The sequence below is a fragment of the Megascapheus bottae genome, chromosome 12 (genome assembly GCF_031878675.1).
Source record: "Megascapheus bottae isolate mThoBot1 chromosome 12, mThoBot2.hap1, whole genome shotgun sequence".
NCBI classification, from domain to species: domain Eukaryota; kingdom Metazoa; phylum Chordata; class Mammalia; order Rodentia; family Geomyidae; genus Megascapheus; species Megascapheus bottae.
In genome coordinates, this window is record NC_143520.1 from 13,206,608 (window position 1) to 13,232,075 (window position 25,468).

A 25,468-nucleotide genomic window follows, 5' to 3' on the forward strand; every position below is an offset into this window, starting at 1 on the left:
CATAAAAACCTTTATTTGATGCAAGGGAAGGTCTCCTCTTGGGGCTATCCCAAGCTCTTGACTCATTCAATGGTCTAGCTGTCTAACAGTCTCGGAGAAAAGAACTACAAATCCCAGAATGCTCTTTCCTCTGCATTTTTTCCACGATATTTCCGAAGGGCGATATTAACCAATCGCTGCGTCGAGATCCTGTCCTATCAGCCAATCATAGACGAGCTAGCTCTGGGCGGAGGGTGGCGGGAAGCATTCAGCGTTTGAAGTCGGAAATTTGGCGCGGCCGCGGAAACGGGTTGTGGGTCCCGACTGGTGACTGGAGGCGGCGCGGGTCCGGTGTGGGGCTGGCGGAGAGGCTCAGGCCTGTCCGCCCAGGTGAGGAATGTGGGAGCCAAGCTGGCCCTGAGCCGCCCTAGGGAAATTCATTCTTCCGGAATGGGGCGCGGGTCCGCCGCCGGCGAGGCGTTTGGGAGAGGCGCGGCTTTCGGCCGCTGCCCTGGGAGGGCCGCAGGGGGAAGAAACTCGGTAGGTCCTGGAGAGACGGGGTAGGCCTGACTCCCTGGCGACCCTGGCTGGAGGAGGTTTGGGATGTCTCCTGTTTTATTTGGAGATGTAGGAATTCTGGGACTCTTTAACTGCACCTTAATCCCACGGTTACTATCCAGAACTCAAGCTAAATTGCTGACTGTGTTGTATATTTAAAAAACAGAATGTGTTCTTTGTGTTTTGTAGTGGCTTACACAATGGTAGAGGATGAACTGGCCCACTTCGATAAATGCATAAATGAATTTGGGAGGAAGTTCCGAAACACTCTGAGTGATACTCCCGCTCAGGTGGTGGGGCTGAGAGATGCCTACAAGGACTCCATTAAAGCACTGGCAGGTAGCATTATCGAGTGACTTGCCCTTATGTTTTTTGCATCTTCTAATATTATTTTTTTAGCTGATTTGGAACACTGATTTCAATTATCTCTTTCAGAAAAGCTGTCCATGAAATTAAAAGAAGAAGAAAGAATGGTTGAGATGTTTCTGGAATATCAAAATCGTATGTGAAAAACTAGATCACAGAGTTCCTTTTAGATTAAGCATCTTTACATTAAATCTCACATGCAATTAAGACAGTAGAGTGTGTTTAAACAGTCACACACTCATATTCTAAAATATACACATGTGTGTTTGTGTGTGTGTATGTATGTATGTTCCTACCACCAAGCTTGAGATAGGAGATGGGGCATCTCATTCTTTGCACCTACCTTCCACAACTGTTAACAATTTGTTTAGTATTGTGTTTTGAATGTTACATAAGTGGTATCATTTTGTAAGTATTGTGTTCCTATTCTGCTCAATATTATACTTGTGATGTTTATCTATGCTAATGTGTAAAGGGAAGCTTTTTTTTTTAAGTAAAAAGTTTTTATGTTGGAAATTCTAGTCTGGGTAGAGAAAGACAAGTGGAAAGGATCAGGAAAGACAGAATTAACAACTAAAGTGCCGAGGAAGTAAGATGTCACAGACATTAGAACCCGGAAAGGGTACTGTTGGAAGTGGAAGTTGCAATAGGGCCAATAAACTAGACTGACAGAGATAGTATTTGGGAAGTAGGAAAAGTTGAGGGGATTCATTCACTTGTCAGTTGTTGAGTCTGTTACTCTGTAGTAGGTACTTTTCTTTATTTTAATTTGTCTTGGTCCTGGGTCTTTAACTCAAGGCTTGGATACTCTCCCTAACTTCTGTGCTCAAGGCTAGCTCTCCACCACTTGAGTCACCTTCATCTTTTTGCAAGTTTTTTGGAGATAAGGATCCCTGGGATTTCCTGCCTGGGCTGGCTTTCAATTGTCATCCTCAGATCTCAGTCTCTTGAGTAGCTAAGATGACAGACATGAGGAGCAACCAGTGCCCAGTACTAGGTACTATTCTAAAAAGATATACTAGAGAACACAATAGCCAAATGTCTGACCCTCCTGGCCCATCTGTTCTATCTGGTTATCACCTGCAGGAAAAGTACAAAGTACCTATCATAGTTTGATTCTATAGTCAAATATGAAGCATATGAAGTGTTTCACCTGACCTGAATGTTAAATTTTGTAACCTTGCTTTTGCTTTTTTTTTTTTTTTTGTCATTCATGGGGCTTGGACTTGGCCTGGGTATTGTCCCTGAGCTCTTCATGTCAAGGTTACTACTGCCTTACCTCTTCATCCTCAGGGCCACTTCTGGTTTTCTAGTGGTTAATTGGAGATAAGAATCTCAGGAGATACTCAGATCTCAGCCTCCTGAGTAGCTAGGATTACAGGCAAGAGCCACCTTGCCAGGCTATAACCTTTCCTTTTTTTTTTTTTTAAATCTGCTTAATCTGTAATCAAATAGCAAATCCATACTTATCTTTTATTTATTTTTGATTCTGAGAAGTTTTCATTCTTTTTTTCCTTTTTTTGCCAGTCCTAGGGCTTTAACTCAGGGCCTGCGCACTGTCTTTGGGCTTTGTCAAGTTTAGTGCTCTACCACTTGAGCCATAGCACCACTCCAGCTTTTTCTGTGTATGTGGTATCAAGGAATCAAACCTAGGGCTTTGTGCATTCTAGGCAAGCACTATACCACTAGGCCTTGTTCCTGGCTCCTCAGAAAGGGCTTTCTCCATGCAGTTAATTTTATACTTATAAATACTGCTTTTCAGTATTTATTTTGTATATAAATATTTAATACATATATAATTCATTTGGGATTTTACACTACTTAGGGAATAATTTACTCCTCAATTACTGGTTTTTATATATACTTTCTTCCAACTTCCTGAATATACAGAATGTATATTTCTGTTTCACTGAGATGCATATCAGTTCCTCATCTAGTATTCCACTATTGCATTAAAACATCTTGATCTCAAGTATCACTTCTGACAAGTTTTTCAACTTGTTATTCTTTTTATGTCTTCTTAACTATTCTTTCCAGCATATGGTTGATGGATTTAATCATTACTTTTGATAGATCTCTTCTGCTTTCCCTCTATTTCTACTGGGAATGCATTAAATGTAGAGGTGAATCTGGGAAATACTGGTTTTTCATGGTTTTTAGAAACATAAACTATCACTCCTCAAGCAAAGAACCTTGGGCTCAGTTCAGTTTGGGAAACAGGTCATGGTGTTATTTCTCTTTTAAGGGTTTATAGTATGTAAGGTTCTCAGAAATTTTATGATGGGCTCACTTTTGTGGAACACTTGGAATTAAATATCAGACCTAAATGGCAGTGTTATTTTGGTTTACTTAACATAGACCAGGTTTGGTGGTATTATGTGCTTTGTGTTAATGTTATTTCACTTAAGTATTAATTTAAAAATATTTAATGTTTTTATATTTTTTATTTTTATGCACAGTTGATTGTGGTAGTGCATGCCTGTAGTCTGAGCTATTCTGGAGACAGAGGTAATGGGAATCACTTAGAACCAGATGGGACAACATCTGGTTGTTGGCTAATTACAGCACCAAAATAATAAGCATATCATAAAGCTCAACTGGCTTTGTTTTGCCCACTTCTGAGAGTTCTTAGACTTTTGTGTAGTTGTGTGTTTTCCTGTTGACAGAGGTCAGAGTGGCCTTGCCAGTGTTATTTCCTTTTCTAGGTTTAGCACAGGCTTTGTTGTTAGTTGTATTTTGAGCATGCTTATGGGGGGCAGGGGTGGTGACTATAGAAGCTGAGTGTTTAGAGGACTAGGAGAACTAGGAAACTTTTTTTTTTTCCATTTTGCTGTTTATGATTTTGAAGTCATTAGAAAATGCTTATCATTCAAAACATTCTTTGCACCCAGGAAGCTGAGGCAGAAGGGATCCTGTATTTGAAGCCTGCTTAGGCTATAGGAGACCTTATTTCAAAACCGCAAACTCATTCCTTACAAGTTGTGTAAAAGAGCATACATTTTGTGTTTTCTTTGTTACATGTCTGAGAGCAGAGGTGTGTGTATTAATGCTCCAGGCTTGTGCTCTATGCAGAGGTCTGCAGGCAGAATAAGATCATCCAAGAAAAAAAAGAGCACCTCTTAAAGTTGGTTGCTGAAGTAAAAGGCAAAAAGCAGAAGCTGGAAGTATTGACAGCAAACCTCGAGGATCTTAAGGAAGAATATTCTAGGAAAAAAGAAGGTAAGTTTCATGAAGGCTCGCATTTCATACATGAATCCTCATTTCATAGTGGTGATTTCTTCCAGTCCTAGATATTAAAGATGGCTCACACATCTCAGGGAGTAGCCAGCACTCATGTCTGCAGGGTGGTAGCTAAGTGGGCTTTGTTTCCTTTTTTTTTCCTTTGGGGGCTTCTTCCTCCTTTTCTGTTATAATGAGGGTAATAGTGACATTTATATGAGGGTTAAGTAAGTAGTGTGGGGACTGTCACTTCACAAAATTTGCCTCTGAGAAGTATATGGTTTCTGCAACATGTGTTGACTGTAAGTTTAGGTAGGTAATAGGAATGCTCAGGTTGCCCTTTTCTGAAGGCATGTTCATATCCAAATGAATGTGTCATTTAGGAAGGAGACTTACTGGCGCACAGAAATGAAAGTCACAATAATGAAAGTAGCAGTTTGTTTTACTAATACTTTTCCTCATAGACTTCTTACTCATAATTAAATTATGAAATTGTTTTTATCAGCTATAAGCTGTTACTTTGGGATTCTTTTTAATTTAAAAAATTATATTGTTTTTATTTGAAAATGCTAAGATCAGAAGGGTTGCAGTTATTAACTCAGGCAAAAAGTACTTTTCCTTTTGGACAATGTTATACCTTCCCTTGCTGTCTCCCAGTTTTTCCCCCATCCCACCCAAGTTGTATAGTTCATTTTTAACACAGTGTCTAGGGAGTACCGTGGTTGTATTTGTTTACCCTTTGTCCTTCCATTTCTGTACCTCCCCTTACATTCCTGAAGATATTAGATAAACAAGACAAAAGGAAGAATATACTTTTAGATTCTTTTATTAACTTAAAGAGAAACTGTGAACTGACATGAAATAAGTTTACCTTGGGAGGAAGTAGTTATGTCTAAAGAAGTAGAATATTTTTCTCATAAACCAGTTACTAATCTTTTTTTCTTTTTGTTGTTGCCAGTCCTGGGGCTTGAATTCAGGGCCTCAGCACTGTCCCTGGGCTTTTTCCTTAAGGCTAGTGCTCTGCCACTTGAGCCACAGCATCACTTCTAGCTTTTCTATGTATGTGGTACTGAGGATTTGATCTGATCCTGGGTCTTCGTGCATGCTAGGCATACACTCTACCACTAGGCTAAACTCCCGGCCACTAATCTTTATCTCTCCAGAAACAGCAACATAATGTAAAGGAAGTGCATTTCTGTGCTAACTAGACAGCTGATTGACCTGATTATCTGTGTCAAGCATTTTTCCTCCATCTGAAATGAACAGATACTCCCTTTTGCTATTTGGTGGTAATAGTAACTGAATAAATGTATATATATATATATATATATATATATGTATACTTTTCTTAATAGTTTTCAGGTTTCTTAATATTAATTCCATGAGAATGAATGGAGAGGTACTTAAAGTACCTGCTACAGTGTGTTTGTCTTTTAATCACAGCGATTGCCACTGCTAACAAAGCTAATGAAGAGAGGTTAAAAAGACTGCAAACATCAGCAGATGTGTACAAAGATCGACTTGGACTAGAAATTAGAAAAATTTATGGTAAGTTTAATGTTGTAAGTACGATATAAGCAATTAGATGTATATTTATAAGTAGGGAAAAATTTAAATATTTTGAAATAAAACTATTATCTTTTTAGAAAATAGGAAAAAAATAGTTTTAAAAAAAAATCATCCCAATATAACTTGGTGCTTTAGTTATTTATCTGCTATTTTTAATGAGTATATTTTTGTCTTGGTTGTCAACATTCAAACATTTTATGAACTTTCTTCTCCTGTTTATGTCCATATCATTCTTCCTGTTGCCATAACAGTAGTCATCTTAAATTGCTGTATAATTATTCATTCTACTAATATAGCATGCCTTATCTTTTTTTTGCATATACTTTTTTATTGTAATTAATAGAAGGGTTACATTATATTTGCCAAATAGACGGTGCATTACTTCACATACATTGATACCCTTTCTCATGTCTTGGTCCCCATTTCCCTCCCCCCACCCTGTCCCTCATTTTGTTTTTCTCCTTTTCCTATCCAACTTCAAATAACCAGATACGCATATATACAATATATCAGATAACCAGGAGAAATACTATAACAATATGAGATAACCAAGGGACAGCAAAAGAGATGAGAGATAACATAGTACATTAAGGACAACAATCACTCATATGGCTTTTGTTTCTGTATCCTGCAAGTCCTTTCATTTAGCGTCATTCTATATGGCCTTATGTATCTTCATTTTGTTCTATTGTAAATCTCTCCTAAGAGAGCCCAGGATTTCCACTGATTATGACAAATGAGGGAAACCATTGAGCCTATGTTCCTTTGAGTCTGGCTTACTTCACTTAATATGTAGCATGCCTTATCTATCAGTTTATCCATATTACTTCCGAAGCATGTATTCTGTTAGTCTTTCAGTTTTAGAAATAAGAGCAAACACTGATTTCCTATTTTCTTTTCTGTGTTCTTTTTCCATTTTATTTTGGCATACTGGGTCTTGAACTATGAACTTCATGCTTGCTAGAGTGACATGCTGCAACTTAAAATTTATGCTTTTCATCGTATTAAGTGAAGTAAGCCAGACCCAAAGGAACATAGACTCAATGGTTTCCCTCATTTGTAATAGTACAAACCTTGGACTCTCATAGGAGAGAATTACAATAGCTCAAAACCTAGATACATAAGGTCATATCAGATGAGACTAAACAAAATGATCTCTAGGATATGGAAACAAGAGCTATATAATGTGTGATTGTTTTTCGTAATGTACTATATTACTTTTCATCTCTTTTGTTGTCCCTTGGTTATTCTCAGATTGTTACAGTATCTTACCTTGTTATCTGGTATATTGTATATGCATTTATTTGTTTATTTGAAAGAGGAAAGGGAAGGGGGGGTGGGGAGAGGGAAATGGGGACAAAAACATGAGAATGAGTATCAATGTGTGTGAAGTAATGCACCTTTTATCTGGTGAATATAACTGTAACCCTTCTATTAATTACAATTAAAAAAAGAAAAAAGTATGCTTTTCTTATTTTTGAATTAGTTTTTTTTTAGTCTAAATAGGATATCTTGCTTTTTGTCTGAAGACAGATCTCACTAACTTTTTGCCCTGGTTAGCCTTGAACTTCCTAGTATCTAGGATTATAAGTTAAAACATATGGATACTTTTATTGCTATTACTTATATGTATGCTAATTTATCATAATGTCTGTTGTTTTTGAGCTCCCCAAGCTCATTGTCAGGCATGGTGATCAACTCAGAAGACTCAGAATATATCATCTCTTGCTTACCTGTAGGGATATGTTCCAACCTGCAATGGGTTTCTGAGACTGCAGATAGTAATAAATGCTGCATGACCTGTGTATCATTTAAAGGAAGTACTTTATGGCTTCTCTTTGCCATATTCAAATTACCATCATCACTATCACTTCAGGGCCATTAAGTACACAAGAGTAACTCGAATACAAGTCCTCCAATATGTTAATCTGGTAACTAAGATGGCTACTGAGTAACTAACAGGTGGGTATTGCATATAGTGTGGCTATTGCTGGACCAAGGGATGATTGACATCTTGGACAGGCTGAGTGGGAGGGACAAGGGATGACTGACATGGGCCAATAGAGTGGGAGATTATATTACACAGCTTCGGCAGTTCACAATTTCAGATTTATCAGTTTATCTCTGAAATTTCCCACTTAATATTTTTGGACCTTGACTTACTAGTAAGTAATTAAAATTGCAGAGAAATGAAGGTGACTGCAGTCATATTCTTGGCTATGATTTATTATAAGAAAAGTCCACAAAACAGTGTAGGCAAAAAAGAAGGCACAAGTATAGAGGAATTAGGCACAAGTGTTTTAGAGTCTCAAACAGTATCTGATAAGATGGAACTCATCATTTGAAGCATTTAATTGTGACAATGCATGTGAATGTAGAAAGCTTGTTTACTGAAAACTCATTAGAAAATCTAGAATCTTATACCTGGTTTCCTTGGACTCTCGCCATCTTTTATTTTTGCTAACTTTGTTGAATCTTTTTGCAAGGTGATCTTAGAGACCAAGACTTACCAACCCAGGGCCATCCTGGCAGCAGGGCTCCCTAAAGTTCTTACCAATAGAATTTCAAGCCTGCTTTGTTTAGTTCTTACATATTTTCTATATTGTCGGAAAGAATCCATTTTATTGACTGGGGTTGTAAGCAGGATTAGGACCTATAGGGTTGTGTGGACTTGAATTAAGGATTTAATATTCAAGAGTCTCAATTTCTTATGTAAGTACAAGCCTTAAACTTCCCCATTTTTCCTCCTGTCTTCTAACCATCTGAATTTTTTCTGTTATCACCAGAACTATACATTAAGTTTTTTACAAAGCATTTCTAATGTACTTCCTTTCTTAAAGGGTGACAGTATTTTCCCTATTCGTTTACTAATTATATGTTTTTACTACTTGATCTTTTTTACTTACATATCTCTTAGTCTTGAAGTTTTTCCTATCAGTTGGACTGGTTTTTTAAAACTAGTTAGGTTGAGTTTTTCATAAAAATTATTAACCTTTTGAGTAAAAAAAGTGATTTAACTCTGACCTTTAGATGTGTGGTATTCTTAAGTAGATCGTTGCCATCAGTTTGGGTTTTCTTTGTTGTAGTTGCCATTGTCTGTTTAGTTTTGGTTTTAAATAGTCAGATTTAAGACTTTAAAGTTATTTTTAGATTTCAAGTAGAACTTTCTGATAACCCTTGAAGTCAGGAAATAATGTTTTAAGGAAGTAAGATGTTATAATAAAATTTCTTTGTTGTCTCTCCCAATTTCCTAGTGTACAACTCCTAAAATCTTTGAGATCTCTAAAGTGAAGAATGTCATTTTGTGTTCAGATGAGTTGACTGATGGCCAGCTTCTACATGGGGGATTGTCACCTGTAGTCCACCCTCCAGCTTCTGAGGAGTGGTGGGGAGGAGAGTTGCATAGCTGGTTACTAAAGCCCAGAGCTTAATCAGTCATATGTCCAGAATAAAGCTTATTATGATAAAGCACTCATACTGGGTTCTAGGAACTTTTAGAGAACTGAACACTGACTGAGGTTTCTGGAGAGAGACAGGGCCAGAAGGGATTGAAGTTCCACCTCTTATACCCTGTCTTTCACATCTGTCCATCAATATACTTTGCAACATCTTTATAATAAGTCAATGTAAATAAAATATTTCTCTCAGTTCTATGAATTGCTCAAGCAAGCCAGTGCAGCCCATAGAAAGGAAGGTTTTGAGCTGGCCTCAGAAATTGTCTGCACTGCTTGGTGCAGTGGCTCATACCTGTAATGTAATCCTAACTATTCTGGAGGCTGAGATCTGAGGATCAAGTTTCAAAGCCCAGGCACTAAAGGACCTCAGACTCTTATCTCCAGTTAACCTCTAGAAAATGGGAAGTGGGGCTTGGCTCACAGTAGGGTGGTAGCTTCCAGCGGAAGAGCTCAGAGACAACTCCCAGGCCCGGAGGTAGGGCTATAGCCTTGATCTGAAGAGCTCAGGAACAATACCCATGACCTACCAAAAAAAAGGGTCAGCACTGAATTGAATTAAAGGACAACTAACTGATGTCCACAGCAGAAGTGATGTAGGAACTATTGACCCACCTATGATTACCCAGGTATACTCTTATCGATTGTTGAATGACAGAGTACAGAATAGGAAAAGCATTTGTACACTTCCGCTCCCCCACCATGTCTTCAGAAGAAGGGATAATCCCTATTAAACCCTGAAGTCTTGTTTCCTTGGTATGCATCCTTTCTATTAATATTAACAGTTTTAAAAATCTGGTATATTGACATAACTACTTCATTCTAAAATTGAATGGGAGATTTATTTTTAAATCAAAGTAAGATTTATTTTTGAAATAAAAAGGTTTTAAATGAGCTCTCTCCTATGTTTTGATATGATAAAAAAACCCTAAAATGCTTATGAATTTCTATTTTATGGCAACTATCTTGAATTTCTATTGGGTATTTACTCCTTTAGAAACATATGAAGGTCCTGGGCCAGGAGTTTTGCCTAGTGGTAGAGTGCTTGCCTAGCATGCACGAGGACCCAGGTTCAATTCCTTGGTACCACATACATAGAAAACAGCCGGAAGTGGTGCTGAGGCTCAAGTGGTAGAGCTCTAGCCTTGAGAAAGTCCAAGGACAGTGCTCAGGACCTGAGCTCAAGCCCAGGACTGGCAAAAAAAAAAAAAAAGAAACATATGAAGGTCTTTTGAAAAGTAGACTTAAGTCAAGGAAGCAAGGAAAACCTCAAGTTGTTTAATAATACTTTTTAATTGTGGTAAAATATGTAACGTAAGATTTGCCATTTTAACCATTGTAAGTGATGTTAATTGCATTTGTAATGTTGTACAACCATTGCTATCCATGGTCAATTTTTAGAATTTTTCTTCACTTCCAGCTCTGTTTATGAAATAATAACACCTCATCTACTCCTGATCCATCTTCTAATAGACTATTTTCTGTTTCAAGGAATTTGTTTATCTACTTTATGTAAATGGAATCATACACATGTTGTCCTTTTGTGTCGTGCTATACATATGAGAGCATCTCTCTTTTATGCAAATGAATAATGCCTTGCTGAGTGTGTATGTTCCATTGGTTTAGTGATTTACCTATCGTGGGACACTTGATTTTTTTCATTTTTTGGTTCTTATATATAGCACTTTGAACAGTGGCTTACAGCTATCTCTTTGAATCTCTTGTGTTCTTCAATTTTGGAGGTGTTAAAACACATACTCTATGTATTTAGACTTCATTGGGTTTTTATGATTATAGCATTGTCTTATTTTATGGTTTGTCTTATCCTTTGAAGAAGTTTTTAATTTCAGTGATATCATTTATTTTTTTTCTTTTGTTGTTGTGCTTTTGATATCATATTTAAATTAATTTAGAACCTCTACATTTAGAGATACTGGCTAAGTGGAAACATATACTCAGTAATACAATAATGATCTTAGGTATGGAAATAAAGCTTATCTCCATTGAAAGTTTTGGCATGCTAAAATATTCTTATGTTAAATTATTAATTTCTTTTCAGGTGGAAAATTGCAGTTTATATTCACTGGTATTGACCCCAAGCATCCTGAGACTCCGTTTATGTTTTCCTTACATCTAAATGAAGCAAGAGACTATGAAGGTGTGTACTCAGCGTTCTTAACTTGTGTTTAAGATTGGCATCCTCAAGTGGTCTTTGGATTAGGTAATTAAGTACTATGAAGTGATGTAATATTCCCATAATCCTTTGTGAGGATAATCCCATAATCCTTGTGAGGATAGTTCTGATTTATACATGCTATAAAATATGTAGGAACCTAGTAATCTCTCTTCAAGACGGTACAGTGCTATAGTGATTAAAAGTCTACAAGACCAAACATTATTTCAGTCATACACAAATATGAATTTCCTTTCAAATAACCTGACTAAAGTCCTAAAGGGCATGCCTACTTGGATGTGAACATAGTTTTAGTAAATGACTTTAAAATCAAATGCAATGTAGGTTAGTTACTATTCTTCAGCAAATCAAAGGCCTTTGATACCTGGGAATAATTAGAGAATAGAAATGCATTTAAGCAGGTGCCCTTTGTTATTCATTCTCTGCTGTGGTTACGATCCTTAGTCCTCAGCACTCTACCAGAGCTGATAAGATGAAGACTACAGAAAGCTTAGTCTTCCATTTCCTTTAACCACTTCCCTGGAGGTTTGCTTCCAGCCAATACGCTCTATATGAGGGCTACTACTGTTTGTGACTTTGAGTCTCATTTGATCAATAGACTTCATAAATACCATTCTTGAAAACAACTACATTTTCTAGTGACTTCCATTTCACTTGTACAAACTAGCTCTTTCTTCCTTAATTGTTAGATACTATGAATTGGTATTGAAATTTGTACTCATTTTGTGTTGAGATACTAGAAGTCCATCAGGTCAAAGTTTAGAAACTGTTCAAATAGTTTAAAATGTGTGGTGTGGGTATAAGATGAAGGAAAATGGCATTCTGCATCACTAAGCCCTGCAGTCTCTCTAATACCATCTGTTTAAATTTAAAGCCGGATTGTCGTAGTATTTGAATATTGTCGTAGATTTGAATATTTAGAGATTAAACTAAGGAAAGGTTCAAAAGATAGTATTATGCTCAAAGCATTTTAGAAAAATGGACATTCTGATCAGATGCGCACATGTACATTAGAAACATTTCTCTCCCATAAAAAAACCCCTCATTTATGTTATCTTCATATTTTTTTCCTTCTAGTGTCAGATAGTGCTCCTCATCTTGAGTGCCTTCCAGAACTGCAAGAGAAAGTGAGGAAGACCAACAATTTTTCAGCTTTTCTCGCCAATGTTCGGAAAGCTTTTACTGCTATGGTTTATAATTAATGTTAAATATTGTAAAAAGGTGAATGGTTGTCTTTTCTGCCATGTATCTCTTTGTAAAAGAGTTCTCATGTATTTTCTACTTATAATTCATTGCTATTTTTGTGATGTCTCTATGTGATGTATAGGAAACCAGACCATCTTATCCCCAAATGTGCCTCTTTGATGTAAATATATTTGAGCTGAAGAAGAAGCAAAGTGAGAAAAGCTCTCTGCCCTCCCTCTAGTTCCCTAAAAGCAAGACATAACATGGTAAAAGTAAAAGTGTCCCTGATCCCCATGTTCATAAGGCAGAATGGAAGCTCATCACTAAAGAGAATCTTTCCCAGTTCACACATGGTGGCTGGGGAATTGATACGCCTTACTTCATTTGGTTTATTCCCATGACCTTATGCTCCACTGCTCTCCACCTCTAGAAGCCTAAATTACTCTCTTGTGTAAAAACTTTTTTGATGACTGTAGAAGCCAGACCTCTAAGCAACTACTTTGTTACCTTTCATTGATTACCTTTCATTGCATTAATAAACATTTTCTTTTATCTTTATTACCTTGTCTTTTTACAGGCTTCTTTCAAGTTTGAATTTCTGAGGTTTGATGTAAGTCTTTTCTTCCACTTGTATCCCTTTAAGTTATTTTAATTAATGTCTTAAGGAAAGGTTGACAAAGTAAATGCACCCTTTAAACATGAGGTGTAGTCAATATGCTGTGTATTTCCTTTGCTTTTTGCTTAAGTATCAGGCATGGAGTAGTTTATATATGGTTGACACTGGAAATGGGAATTTGTACAACTTGCACTGTGTCTCTGCAATCTTCACAGCTTTGGAGGATCTTGAACTCTTTTTTTTTTTTTTTTTGCCAGTCCTGGGCTTGAGCTCAGGGCCTGAGCACTGTTCTTGGACTTTCTCAAGGCTAGAGCTCTACCACTTGAGCCTCAGCACCACTTCCGGCTTTTTTCTATGTATGTGGTACCGAGGAATTGAACCCGGGTCTTTGTGCATGCTAGGCAAGCACTTTAACCACTAGGCCAAACTCTCGGCCCCAAAGGATCTGAGATTCTTTTTTTTTTTTTTTTTTTTTTGCCAGTCCTGGGCTTGAGCTCAGGGCCTGAGCCCTGTCCTTGGACTTTCTCAAGGATAGAGCTCTACCACTTGAGCCTCAGCACCACTTCCGGCTTTTTTCTATGTATGTGGTACCAAGGAATCGAACCCGGGTCTTTGTGCATGCTAGGCAAGCACTTTAACCACTAGGCCAAACTCCTGGCCCTCTTGAGCTCTTAAAAGATGAAAAAGAGGGCTGGGAGTTTAGCTTAGTGGTAGAGTGCTTGCCTAGCATGCACGAAGACCTGGGTTCGATTTTTTTTTTGGTACCACATACATAGCAAAAAAGCCAGAAATGGTGCTGTGGCTCAAGTGGTAGAGCTCTAGCCTTGAAAAAGCTCAAGGACAGTGCCAAGGCCCTGAATTCAAGGCCCAGGACTGGGGGGAAAAAAAGAGTAGGTCCAACTTTGAGTTGACAACTTTTAGGAAGCACTTGACAAAATAAACACTCCTGTTTCTATACTGATGTCATGAGAAAAGGATATTTTTTACCTTGTACTAAGAAGAATCTACAATCAAAATAAAAGATAATTCACTTCAGAAGAATGTGATTTGATTCTGAAAGTACAAATGTAAAAATTCATCCTACTTTGGACATGTCATTTTGAGAGTCTGTTTAACAGATGAGATCCACATACCAACTAGTTGTAGAATTCCATTTTTGTCATTCTTTTTTTTTGTAATTAATAGAAGGGTTACATTATATTCACCAGATAGAAGGTGCATTACTTCACAAACATTGATACCCTTTCTCATGACATGGTCCCCATTTCTATCCCGCTCATCTTTTTTTTTTTTCATATATTTTTATTGTAATTAATAGAAGGGTTACATTACATTTGCCAGATGTAAGGTGCATTACTTCACATACATTGATACCCTTCCGCTCATCAATCCAATTTCAAATAACCAATTAAGCACATATAAAATGTATCAGATAACAAGGTGAAATATTGTAACGATATGAGATAACCAAGGGATCGCAAAAGAGATGAGAGATAACATAGTACATTAAGGACAACAATCACTCATATGGCTTTTGTTTCTTTATCCTGGAGGTCCTTAATTTAGTGTCATACTATTTGGCCTAATGTCTCTAGATTTTGTTCTATTGTAAATCTCTGCTAGGAGAGCCCAAGGTCAATTTTTGTCATTCTTATATGATTGTATTTATACCTGCTGGCTATGTCATAAACCACTTACTACAGTTTCAAGGTAAATTGGAAACAATTAAAACTCCCCAATGTCTTCTGTCTTCTCTGAATAGAAGTTCAGGTGTGGTCCAGTTAGTGAGATGCAGTTTCAGTCACCATTCAATTTTGGGGTATTACTCAGGGCTCAGCTCAAATAATCAGAATTTCTTTGAGAAGAAGGTGATGTGCTGGTGGAAATATTGCTGACCCTTACTTGTGTACAGACCAGCTTCAGCTGTGACCCATTGGAATAAGTTAGTTCCTCTTATTCACAGGGGGCTGTATTCTAAGATCCTAAGTGGACAATGGAAATCCCAGAATAGTCCTAAACCCTATACTATGTTCATTTGTACACAAACTTGTAAAAGGCACCTCCAATAACTAAAAGTAAAATAGCTGTAATGAAGAAACAGAAGGTAGAGGAAAGACCATTACTAAGATGAGAAAAAAACCTCTTAAGGTCATTTCCTCATAGGAGCAGTGGTGCATCACTTCTAAGTGGGGATAATGTTGGGGTAAGACCTGGGAACACTAGAAAGAAAGTTACCAAAGGACATGGTAGGAAAGTAGCTTAGCTGCTGTTGTCCAAAGTTGAGTGTACAAAGTACACTGTCATGCCAAAGAGACTTAGGCTATGAAATTTATATTGATTTGCTTTATCAACTGGGAAGTTGACTCATTCCAAAGTTAAAGGTTATCCAGGTAGTCTAGTCTGGTTAGAGCTGGCCATCTTAGAATATGAATATATATATATGTATATATATATGTATTTGTAGCAATGCCTATGAGCCTAACAATTACATATGTATTTGCTTCTTTGTATGTTTACAAGTTGTGTGGTAGATACTATCAATAGCCTTGTTTTTCAGATGAAAATTTAAAAATGCAAAGTTTAGCTCAAGTTACACAGCTGGTAATGATAGCTATTATTAGAATTCAGATTTGAACTCAGGTTAACACCTGAATCCATGAACTTCCTGCACCCTAATTCCTTTCTATACAAAATTGTAGGGAAGAAATGCAAGGACAGCTCTTAAGCTTTCAAATAAACATGAATTTATGATTAAGTGGGGAAAGTGGCTCAGAGCATTTACTTAGTAAGCGTAAGTTCCTGAGTTCAAACTATAGTGTTGAAAAATAAAAATAAAAAGTTGATTGCCTTGAAAGCTGGGAACTGTCCTTTGTCTTTTTGCTTAGGAAATAGCCTCATTAAAATGACAAAGCAGCTTCAAGTCTCAAAAACAGTGAGCTGCAAAGTACCTGGCTTTAAATCTGGTGGCTCATTGAGCACAACCTCCTGGGAAATCACCTGAACTCATCCACCTAAGTATTTACTGGAGTGGAAGATGGAAATGAGGCAGGATGGGGACATGGGACTTAAGAAGCAGGAACCAGCAATTTGCAAATATATGTCTTATTAATGCATAACCAGATTAGGAGGTGCAAACACTATTTTCTTTAGGCTTCATGCTCCTTCACTGAATAATACTAGAATGACCTTCCCTCCCCACCTTTGTCCTTGCTTCAGACAATTGTGCCCTTGAGACCAAACATAACCTCCCAGAAAACTTTCTGGTTTACTCCCCTTCCTTCCTTTGAAGGGTGGTCATTAAAAACCACCAACAAGTGGAAGTTTGTGTTGAAAGGATATTAAATTAACTACCCTTTGATTGAATGTCTCTGCCTGGGTTGATTCAAGTCAGAATGCCATAGCAATAGGAATGGTTGGGATGTCCCAGCTCTTTAGAACAAAGGAGCACTTAGCTAAATGTTAAAAGTATATGGTGGGCATGTGTGGGGGGGTGTCCCCATTTCACCTAGAGTATCACTAATTTTGAATGTCCCATATCCCTCTTTCATGCGGCCATATCCAAGTCTGGGTGTGTACTGTCCTTTCTTTGGTTTTTATAAAGTTGACTAGTTTCTATTTTGACATGTGTTGAAAATCTACTCTGGAAATACCCTAAACTTTGTACCTAAAGTTGAAATTCTCTTCCTTTGAGTATCTCCTTGGTCCTGGTGATAAGTGAGCTATTAACTTATGCATTTTCTCTGCAAAATGCTCAACTATGCAGCATCCACATACCTATCTAAATCTAACTTCCATCATCTCACCTCTACTACCTTCTCTGGATTTTACCTCCTTTCCACAGAACATTGAAAAGGCCCATGGGATGTGTGACTTTGATTCTAAAGTACTTCTCTTGCTTCCAGTCAGGCTACTTACCCCTCAGAATCAAGTCATTTTTCTTTGGAGGTGGAGGAGGGAGGTTTCTCTTGGGAGAGGAGACAATTGAGCTATGCTTCTAAAAAAAATTAATCAGGTAAAGAAGCTTACAATGTACAACAAAATGTTCCCCAAAGTAAATGCTATATTGGTCATTGTAGGATCCTGAGACATTTTAAGTGCTTAAATGCCTTTTGTCATTATGAACATTATTGTAGCCAATTGAAATTGCAAAAATAAAATGAGTAGATGTTTCTGACTGATAGCCTGAGGGCGATATCAGCTTCTACTGTACTAGAAAGGAGATAAAATAGAATAATGTCTGTATGTTCAGGGCAAAATGGCTTTTGCCTCTATAGCCTATATTTCAGGTTGCTAATGTGCTGAAACTTTCTGACATGAAACTATAATTATGAAGTGCTAAATAATAGTTTAAATTATTGATGGAATTGCCTAATTCTATAGATGACTCAGATATAGCATTAAGCACTTAATATACCAATAAGCACTTAATTTTTGACCCAAATCCAGGAAATACAATTCTGTCTGTCAAAGAAGGCAGTCATACATTACTAAAAAAAAATACTTGACAATTCTGTTATACTCAACTATTTTAGTGTTTTACATGACATTTGTTGGTACTGGGAATCAAACATTGCCTTGCCCATGCTACACATACAATCTATCACTCAGTGACAGACCTCCAGTATTTCTTTGAAATTTAGAAGTTGTCACAGATACCAGCACTGAAAACTATTTGTGTTTTTGCATAGCCCAGCTGATTTATGATGTAGGGTTTCTTTGAAAATCCTTCCAAGAGGGTTGTCTCTCCACCATTATCACCACTTTCTCCACACAAATAGCCCAGAGCAACTTGCAATTACATGCTGCACATTGTTTTAATCCATCAAGGCTTAATGGAAAGAAGTAAGATGAAAAGGAGATATAAAGTCAAATTCTGTTCCTAGTCGAATAGCCTGTTATTTAGCCTACTTTTTACCTGCTGAAAGCACCATTGACACACCATTACAAATGACATTAAAACCTGGATCTGCTCTTCCAAGCTGTAACAAGTCTTATAGAACAAATTTGACTTGAGTTCCTTGAGACTTATTATCTCTATATAAATATCTTTTGTGTTATATGCTATATAGGAATATAATGATATAGTATTTAAAACAGCCTATTGTACCTTGGTTTTGAAACTTTTCTTCTTAAATGTATAAAACTGGCAAATTAAAAAGGAAAAGAAGGGAGCTGGGCATGGTGGCTTACAAGTGTATTCCTAGCTACTCAGAGCCAGAGATTAGGTGAATGTAGGACTCTGACAGAACCAATGAAAGAAGACTATGAAGGATTGACTCCCAACCTTATTCTAGGTCAAGCAAAGCTTGCTTGCCCACAGGCAGACTACTCCTGATCTGGGTTGAGCCAAAAGTCCCCCTCACCCCAAGGGAGCATTCCATTATGGGCCTGGCCTAGTATACTACCCTTGGCTGGCAAGAGACTATAGTCCTATTTTAATTTTCTGCTTCCTTTTAAGCCCCATCTAAACCCAGCCCCAAATCCAATCCCTTGCACAACCTCCAAATGCATGTGAAGGTCTGTGCCCCTTCCTGCCAATAAACAGTCCTTGTCTGTTGACAATCGAGTCAGGCCTATTCCTTTTCTGTTCTTCGTGGCACCAGGACAATTAGAAGATGACTTTTAATTACCTCTTGATACCTATGTTGTAGTTTGTAAGCAGAGTATTTGGCATAAGAGTAAACATACCTGTATGTTTACATGTATACCATGACCTCCCATTCGACGGAGTCTGTGATCTTAGGCACACTTAGGCCATTTTCTCTCTGAAAGAAATTGCCACAACATCTCCATTCTTTCCCCTGGGAAGGGGCCTAGCTCCTCTTTTCTATCTTTTCTCATTTTGATACTGAAGGTTGGTTTATGGGGATTTCCTTTCAAAACTTGAGACTTATGAACATTTAGTTTTCCTTTTACTTGGGAACTCTAGTGAGTCCTTCAATAATAACCTAGTTGGGAAGTGTAAAATTTCTTATCCCCAAATTGCTAAGTTTCCAAATCAGCAAGGAAATGCGATATTTTTCAGGTACCATCTCTGACCTAACTCTTTCTTATCTGCATTGCTCTTGTCCTCAGATCCCCAAGCATCTGCTTGAACTTGAATCAGCCTAAGAGCAGCTGGTAGTAGACAAAGCTGTATAAGAAGCCTTTGACCAGGCACAGGTGGCTCATACCCATCATCCCAGCTACTCAGGAAGCTGAGGTCTAAGGATCACAGTTTGAAGCCCGTCCAGGTATAAAAGTCAGTGAGACGCTTATCTCCAACCAGCTATCAAAAAGCCAGAAGTAAAGCTGTGCCTCAAGTGGTAGAGAACCAGCCTTGAGCAAAAAAGCTAAGGGATAGTGCCCAGGCCCTGAGCACACCCCCAATACCTAAAAGTAAAACAAATAAACAGTATCAACTATAACAAAAATCCACTGCCTCAGGAGGCCCTGGATCAGGATGAAACTCATCTATCGTTGGTCTTCTGCCTAGAATCTGGACTTCTTGGATCTTCTGCTCTCTGATCCTCTGGCCTCTTGGGCTTGGCTCCTGATCCTTTTTATTTTACTATTTCCTAACCTGGGTGAGGTAGCTCATCCTTGGAGACCTGCAGTTGTGTTCTGTTGTTACCCAGAGAAAAGGAGATCTAAAATCTATTGCTGTTGTGTTGCCAGGTAAAACCATCTGAATTCATCTTGTGCTGGATCAATCTCCCTTCTTCCTCCCTCTCCATTCCACCTTTCCCTCCCCTCCCCATGCCAGTGGTGGACTGGATCATTCCTTAGTCTCTTAGAATATAGAGAATCACCAAGCTTCTTCTTCACTTTCCTTTACTCATTCATCTTGTAATAAAATAATCATGGGTACAAACTGTTGAGAGGTACAAGTAAGACTACCACACATCCAAAAAGAAAAAAGTACTTGCTAGGATAATATTCTATATTTATTTGCTCCATGCTATATAGTTTGCAGTGTGTATGATCATATGCTCAGACTTATTTTAAGCCTGCGTAGCCACGCCTCCAGACTTTGAAGGTAACTCTTCCACATATGCAGCAGGGAAATGGCCATTTTTTCCATTTAAAGATCCATACCACCATCCATCTTCTTTCTTTTCATGTATAGCCACAATATCCCCTGTTAAAAAATATTTAATTAGAGAGAATGGTCTTGAAAACTCTAGCATGTGCCAGACTTTAAAGAAACCATGGTAAGAGTTTTAAGGAAATTTTACATCTAGAGAGTTCTTTGGGACCATCATTTCCTGCAGTAGATTCAGATGAAGTAAAATTTATCAGCACCGACATGAAACAGGTGTGAAGAATACTGAAGTGATTGAGAAAATGAACCACTGAGTTGGGCCACTGGAGAGTTCTCTTAGTAGTAGAATCAAGTTGGGTTCTTGAGTGGCCTGGTCCCTATTTCTATAATGGATGTATTGTCAGTTAATTCTTTCTCAGCGTCCATACTTGATGGTGACCATGGTAGTTGGGTATATTGACACTTGTGAGTACAGTGCCTCTCCATGACACCTGATATTCTTAATCTGATATTCTCAGTCACATATTTGCTCAGAAATACAACTTCCCATTCATCAGTTTAGATAACTTTAGCAAAATACAATTCAAAGACAATTTTTTATTTGTTTGTTTATTTTTGCCAGTCCTGGGGTTGGAACTCAGTGCCTAGGCACTGTCCTTGAGCTTTCTCAAGGATAGGTATTCTACCACTTGAGCCATACAGTACCACTTCTGGCTTTTTCTGTTTATATGGTATTAAGGAATTGAACCCAGTGCTTCGTGTGGCATTCCCTGCCCAGACTTTCTTGGTTCAAATAAACAGATTCCTCAGAAAGCACATATCTAGATCTATATTGTTTTTTAAATATATCATTATAATATTAATAACTTTAAAGCTTAACCTGGTACTCTAAATACTTTCATTAAATCGCTGTCTTTTGAGAGAGTCCTTTTCATCCTCCCTGGCTGTGTTGTTTGGATTGGAAGCACAGGTCCAAAAGCTCATGTGCTGAGGATTTGGTCTCCAGAGTTTGTGACATTTTTCAGAAGTGATTAGATCATGAAGAGGCTAGCACTGATAAATTCATAGCTGAATGGACTATTAGACAAGGCTTGATTTGAGGAGGTAGGCTGGGGTTATGCCTTTGATGGGTAATGTATCATTTTCCTGGTTCCTCCCTGTCTTTCTCTACTTTCTGACTTCCAGTGGCCTTTCTCTTCATGTTCTTTTTCTCTATAGTGTTTTTTAGTTGTCACCATTTTAGAAAAGGTGGAGCCAACCAACCATGAGCTGGAACCTTTGAAACTGTGAGCTAAAATAAATTTTTCCTCCTTTAAGTTCTTTTTCCCCTCAGGTATTTTATCCCAGTAGAACCCAGTTAACAAAGGCTCCTTCTCTTATATTAAAATAGAAACTTTAACTTTTTCCAGGATCCAAGTTCTACCTTTACTTTCTGAAGAAATAACAGTTTTCTTTTCTTTTTTTTTTTGTCAGTCATGGAACTTGAACTCAGGGTCTAGGCACTATCCCTTTGCTTTGTCACTCCAAGCTGGTACTCTACCTCTTGAGTCACAGCTCTATTTCTGGCCTTTTGTTGGTAAATTGGAGATATGAACCTTACTAGCTTTCCCACCTGGGCTGGCATCAGAGTGTGATCCTCAGATATCAGCCACCTGAATAGCTAGGATTACAAGCAACAGCCACCAGTGCGCAGCCATTCTTTTCCACAAGGAATTTTGTTCTAAGGGGAAGACAATAGTTAAAACACTTTCCACCTTTTCATAATCATTCATTATTTCCTCCTCCTCCTCCTCCTCCTCCTCCTCCTCCTCCTCCTCCTCCTCCTCCTTCTCTTCTTCTTCCTCTTCCTCTTCTTCCCCTTCTTCTTCTTCTTCTTCTTCTTCTTCTTCTTCTTCTTCTTCTTCTTCTTCTTCTTCTTCTTCTTCTTCTTCTTCTTCTTCTTTTTTTGGTTGGTTGTGGAGCTTGAACTCTGGGCCTGGGTACTGTCCCTGAGCTCTTCAGCTGAAGGCTACTGCTCTACCCCTTGAGTCACAGCCCCACTTCCCATTTTCTAGTGATTAATTGGATATATGACACATGTTTTTCATAGGCTCAATGGTTTCCCTCATTTGTAAAAATTAGTACACATCTAGGACTCTCCTAGCAGAGGACTATAGTAGCTCAAAATCTAGGTACGTAAGGTCATATAGGATGAGACTGAATGAAAGTATCTCTAGGATACAAGAGCTTTATCTTGTGTGATTGTTGTTCTTAATGTGCTCCATTATTTCTCTTCTCTTTTTTTTTGCCCTTTGGTTAATCTCATATTGTTACTGTATCTGGCTTTGTTACCTGATATAGTGTATATAGATTTATTTGTTATTTGAAATAGGAAAGGGAAGGGGTGAAAACAAGATGATTGAGAGGGGGTGGAGGGAGGGAAATGGGGACAAAAACATGAGAAGGGGTATCAATGTGTGAGAAGTAATGCACCTACTACCTGACAAATACAACTGTAACCCTCTATACATTACCCCAACAATTAAAAAAAAGAGTCACATATTCTTTAGTGCCCCGGCTGGCTTTAAACCTCAACCCTTAGATCTCAGCCTCCTGAAGAGTTGGGATTACATGTGTGTACCACTGTGTCCAGCTTATTCTTGCAGGATATCATTCTCAGTCTAAGTTCTCCTTCCAATGAGGTATCTCAGGAATTCAAAAAATGGTTTAAAATTGCACCACCGCATTAACTATGCCCTATGTATTTCTCTTAGAAAAACTACTTTAACTAGAAAGCATGAAGTAGAATTTGAGATCAGTGGAGATTTGGACAGAAAGAAGCAAGAGTCCTATTATTGTGAATCCTTGAATTGTAAGTTGCCTCTGGAAAATATGTTTTGTATTCATAGAAAAAGAAAATAATTACCTGGGGAAATTGACAAATATGTGAGAGGGAGTGGGGAGGAGTGACCCATAAACAAATGGGCAAGGTTCCTATGTGGTTGCAGAATCCATCCCAATTTCCACTGGCTCTGGAAGCTACATTCTGTTCACAAATAATACATTTTCTTCTGTGATATAACCCATTCCACTGGTCCTTCCAATTCCAGTTTAGTACCTACCTCAGGTAGGGCATTCAAATTTGTGGACATAAATATAAAAAACAAATCTAGAGATTTATTTTTGATTAATACTATTGAGGTTTACATAACCCATCATGTAATACATTGGTTTGTTAAATAAAAATTGGTTGAGGCTGGTTATAAAACACTTTCTGAAGAGAAAAGAGAAAAATAGTGTTTTACTGGGATCAATTGACTCAGATTCTAAAACTTTCTCTTATATTTTAGGTCATGAGAAGTCACTTTATGTTTCTGGGAATTTAGTGTCTAAAAAGAAAAAAAGAGTGGAGCTCTTTGCTGATGACTTCCCATTGCCAACACTCGTTCTTCCCCATTGTAGCTCTATGACTAAGAGCATGACTAAGTTTGAGTTTTAATCCTGTGCCACCACAGCCTATAAGGTTAGCCAAAGTTTTTACTTTCCTGTACCTCAGTTTCCTCAGCTATAAAATGTGAATAGATACCAATGCCTTCCTAAGAGTGTTCCTATGAATATTAAATGGAATAATATGCTTGCAGCAATATCTGACACAAAGAAACATGGAATAACTTTGCTGTTATCATTAGGTGAGCTATAGTTTTCATGCACTTTATATTTTATCTTTTTTGAGTGGTTGGTGTTGAGATTTGAACTCAGGACATTGCATTTGCTAAGTAGATGCTGCATAGCTAGAACCATGTCTCCAGCCCTTTCTGGGTTATTTTTGAGATAGGGTCTCACTCTTTCCCTGGGTTTGCTGGACCATGATCCTTCTATTATTGCTTCTTGTCATAACTGGAATGACAGGTCCACATCACTGCACCCATCTATTGGTTGAGAAAGGACCTCACAATTCTTTTGCCTGACTTGGCCTTGAACTAAAATCCACCCATCTCCACCTCCTGAATAGCCTGGGTTCTAGGTATGTGTCCCTAGCATCCAGCCTTCAACTGGTACTAACTTAAGGTTGCACACTATGGCGAAATATTATTCACATCAAGGATCTCAACATGAAAAGGCAATGAAAATATTTGCAAATGAGTCTTACCTTTTTCCAAATTCAACTCATCATCTTGCCTGGCTTGAAAAGGATACAAGGCCTTGCAAAGCCTGTTTCCAGGTTGGGACACATGAGGGGCTAAAAGTTGAATAAAGTCGCAATTACCATGCTGCATTAGTAGCCAAATTCTAAGACTGTGACACAACTGAATTTCTGAGTTTGAATCCTGTTCCATCACTGTCTATAAGCTTAGCCCAAGTTCTTAACTTTCTTGTACTTCAGTTTGGTCAGCTATAAAATGGAAATAGATACTAAAATTTACTCAGAGGCTCTTTGGGCTATTTAACAGTATGGTCCAGAATTTAAATGTATTGAAATGTTCTCAAAAAGCATGTTTATGATTTTGTCTAACACTTATCCCTGATTCAAAAGCATTTATAATGTACCTATTATGTCTAGTCTGTGCATAGTATATGACCAAAAACTATTTTATAACATTGGAAATAACTGGAGGAAAAATAGTTATTATCATAATAAAGATGATGGCCTAAGATTCTTTGTACCTAGTTATAACATCATTGGTTGACATGGATGGAACTGCGTACATGTTTGGGAAAATCAACATGTTTGAGAAAACCATGTAGGATAGAAAGGAGAGACACAGAGAGAGCGTGTGCTTTTTGCACTCATCCTTCAGTGCTCAAGGAGCCATTTAAACAATGCTATAGTGACTTTTTATATTGTGTAGATCACATGCCCCTGTTTTTATTTTTTTAAGGCCTGTTTACTCCCAATTTTAAATCAAGAAATTACACATGTATTAATGTGATTTACCAATAGAAACCAACCCAGAATTCTTCTGGGTATTGGATTACCTGAAGATGAAGAAGTTGGGTTGCTCTGCCCACCAGCAGAGGCTCTGCTCACAGCAATCTCTAATCTCTTTGTCAAAAAAGGCCTGGATACTCTTATGTAAGTGTGAGTATGATCCTGTTGAAACAGTTTTGTAAACAACTCAATTATAATTATTAGTAAAACGTAATTCCTCAGGAACTTGTTTTATTAATGGGTCATGTATAAATACTTGTACATGAATAAATTTGTAAGTGTTTAAATTTGCTTGTTTCTGAAGCTTTAATATTTTTAGAATTACACAATCATTATAATTATAGCCTGTTTCCAATTTTGACCTATATGTCTAGGCTAAAGAATTGCATTCATTGCA

At 37.7% G+C, this 25,468-nt stretch overlaps 2 protein-coding genes across 4 annotated transcripts in view; one reads left to right on the top strand and one right to left on the bottom strand.

Moving 5' to 3' along the window:
* Positions 1-245: 245 nt before the first annotated feature.
* Spc25 (SPC25 component of NDC80 kinetochore complex) lies at positions 246-13,080 on the top strand. Its single transcript, XM_090343094.1, has 7 exons — positions 246-369; positions 727-876; positions 973-1,038; positions 3,976-4,122; positions 5,566-5,670; positions 11,203-11,301; positions 12,415-13,080. The coding sequence occupies exons 2-7, from the start codon at positions 738-740 to the stop codon at positions 12,537-12,539; spliced, it is 681 nt and encodes a 226-aa protein (XP_090199220.1). The 5' UTR covers positions 246-369; positions 727-737; the 3' UTR covers positions 12,540-13,080.
* Positions 13,081-20,046: 6,966 nt separating this feature from the next.
* The window catches only part of Nostrin (nitric oxide synthase trafficking), a 62,082-nt gene continuing 56,660 nt past the window's right edge, over positions 20,047-25,468 (bottom strand). For all 3 annotated transcript variants that reach the window (XM_090342700.1, XM_090342699.1, XM_090342701.1), the window contains 3 exons: positions 25,119-25,233; positions 24,292-24,381; positions 20,047-20,258 (listed from right to left, as the gene is read on the bottom strand). In XM_090342700.1, the coding sequence (XP_090198826.1) occupies positions 20,122-20,258; positions 24,292-24,381; positions 25,119-25,233 (342 nt within the window). In that variant the 3' untranslated portion in view covers positions 20,047-20,121. The remainder of the gene's footprint in view (positions 20,259-24,291; positions 24,382-25,118; positions 25,234-25,468) is intronic.

Bases quoted from the DNA above. Each gene is read 5' to 3' on its own strand.
- Spc25 (XM_090343094.1), top strand. From the start codon at position 738: ATGGTAGAGGATGAACTGGCCCACTTCGATAAATGCATAAATGAATTT. The intron at 877-972 runs GTAGCATTATCG...TATCTCTTTCAG, and splicing joins CTCCATTAAAGCACTGGCAG to AAAAGCTGTCCATGAAATTA. The intron at 4,123-5,565 runs GTAAGTTTCATG...TTTTAATCACAG, and splicing joins ATATTCTAGGAAAAAAGAAG to CGATTGCCACTGCTAACAAA.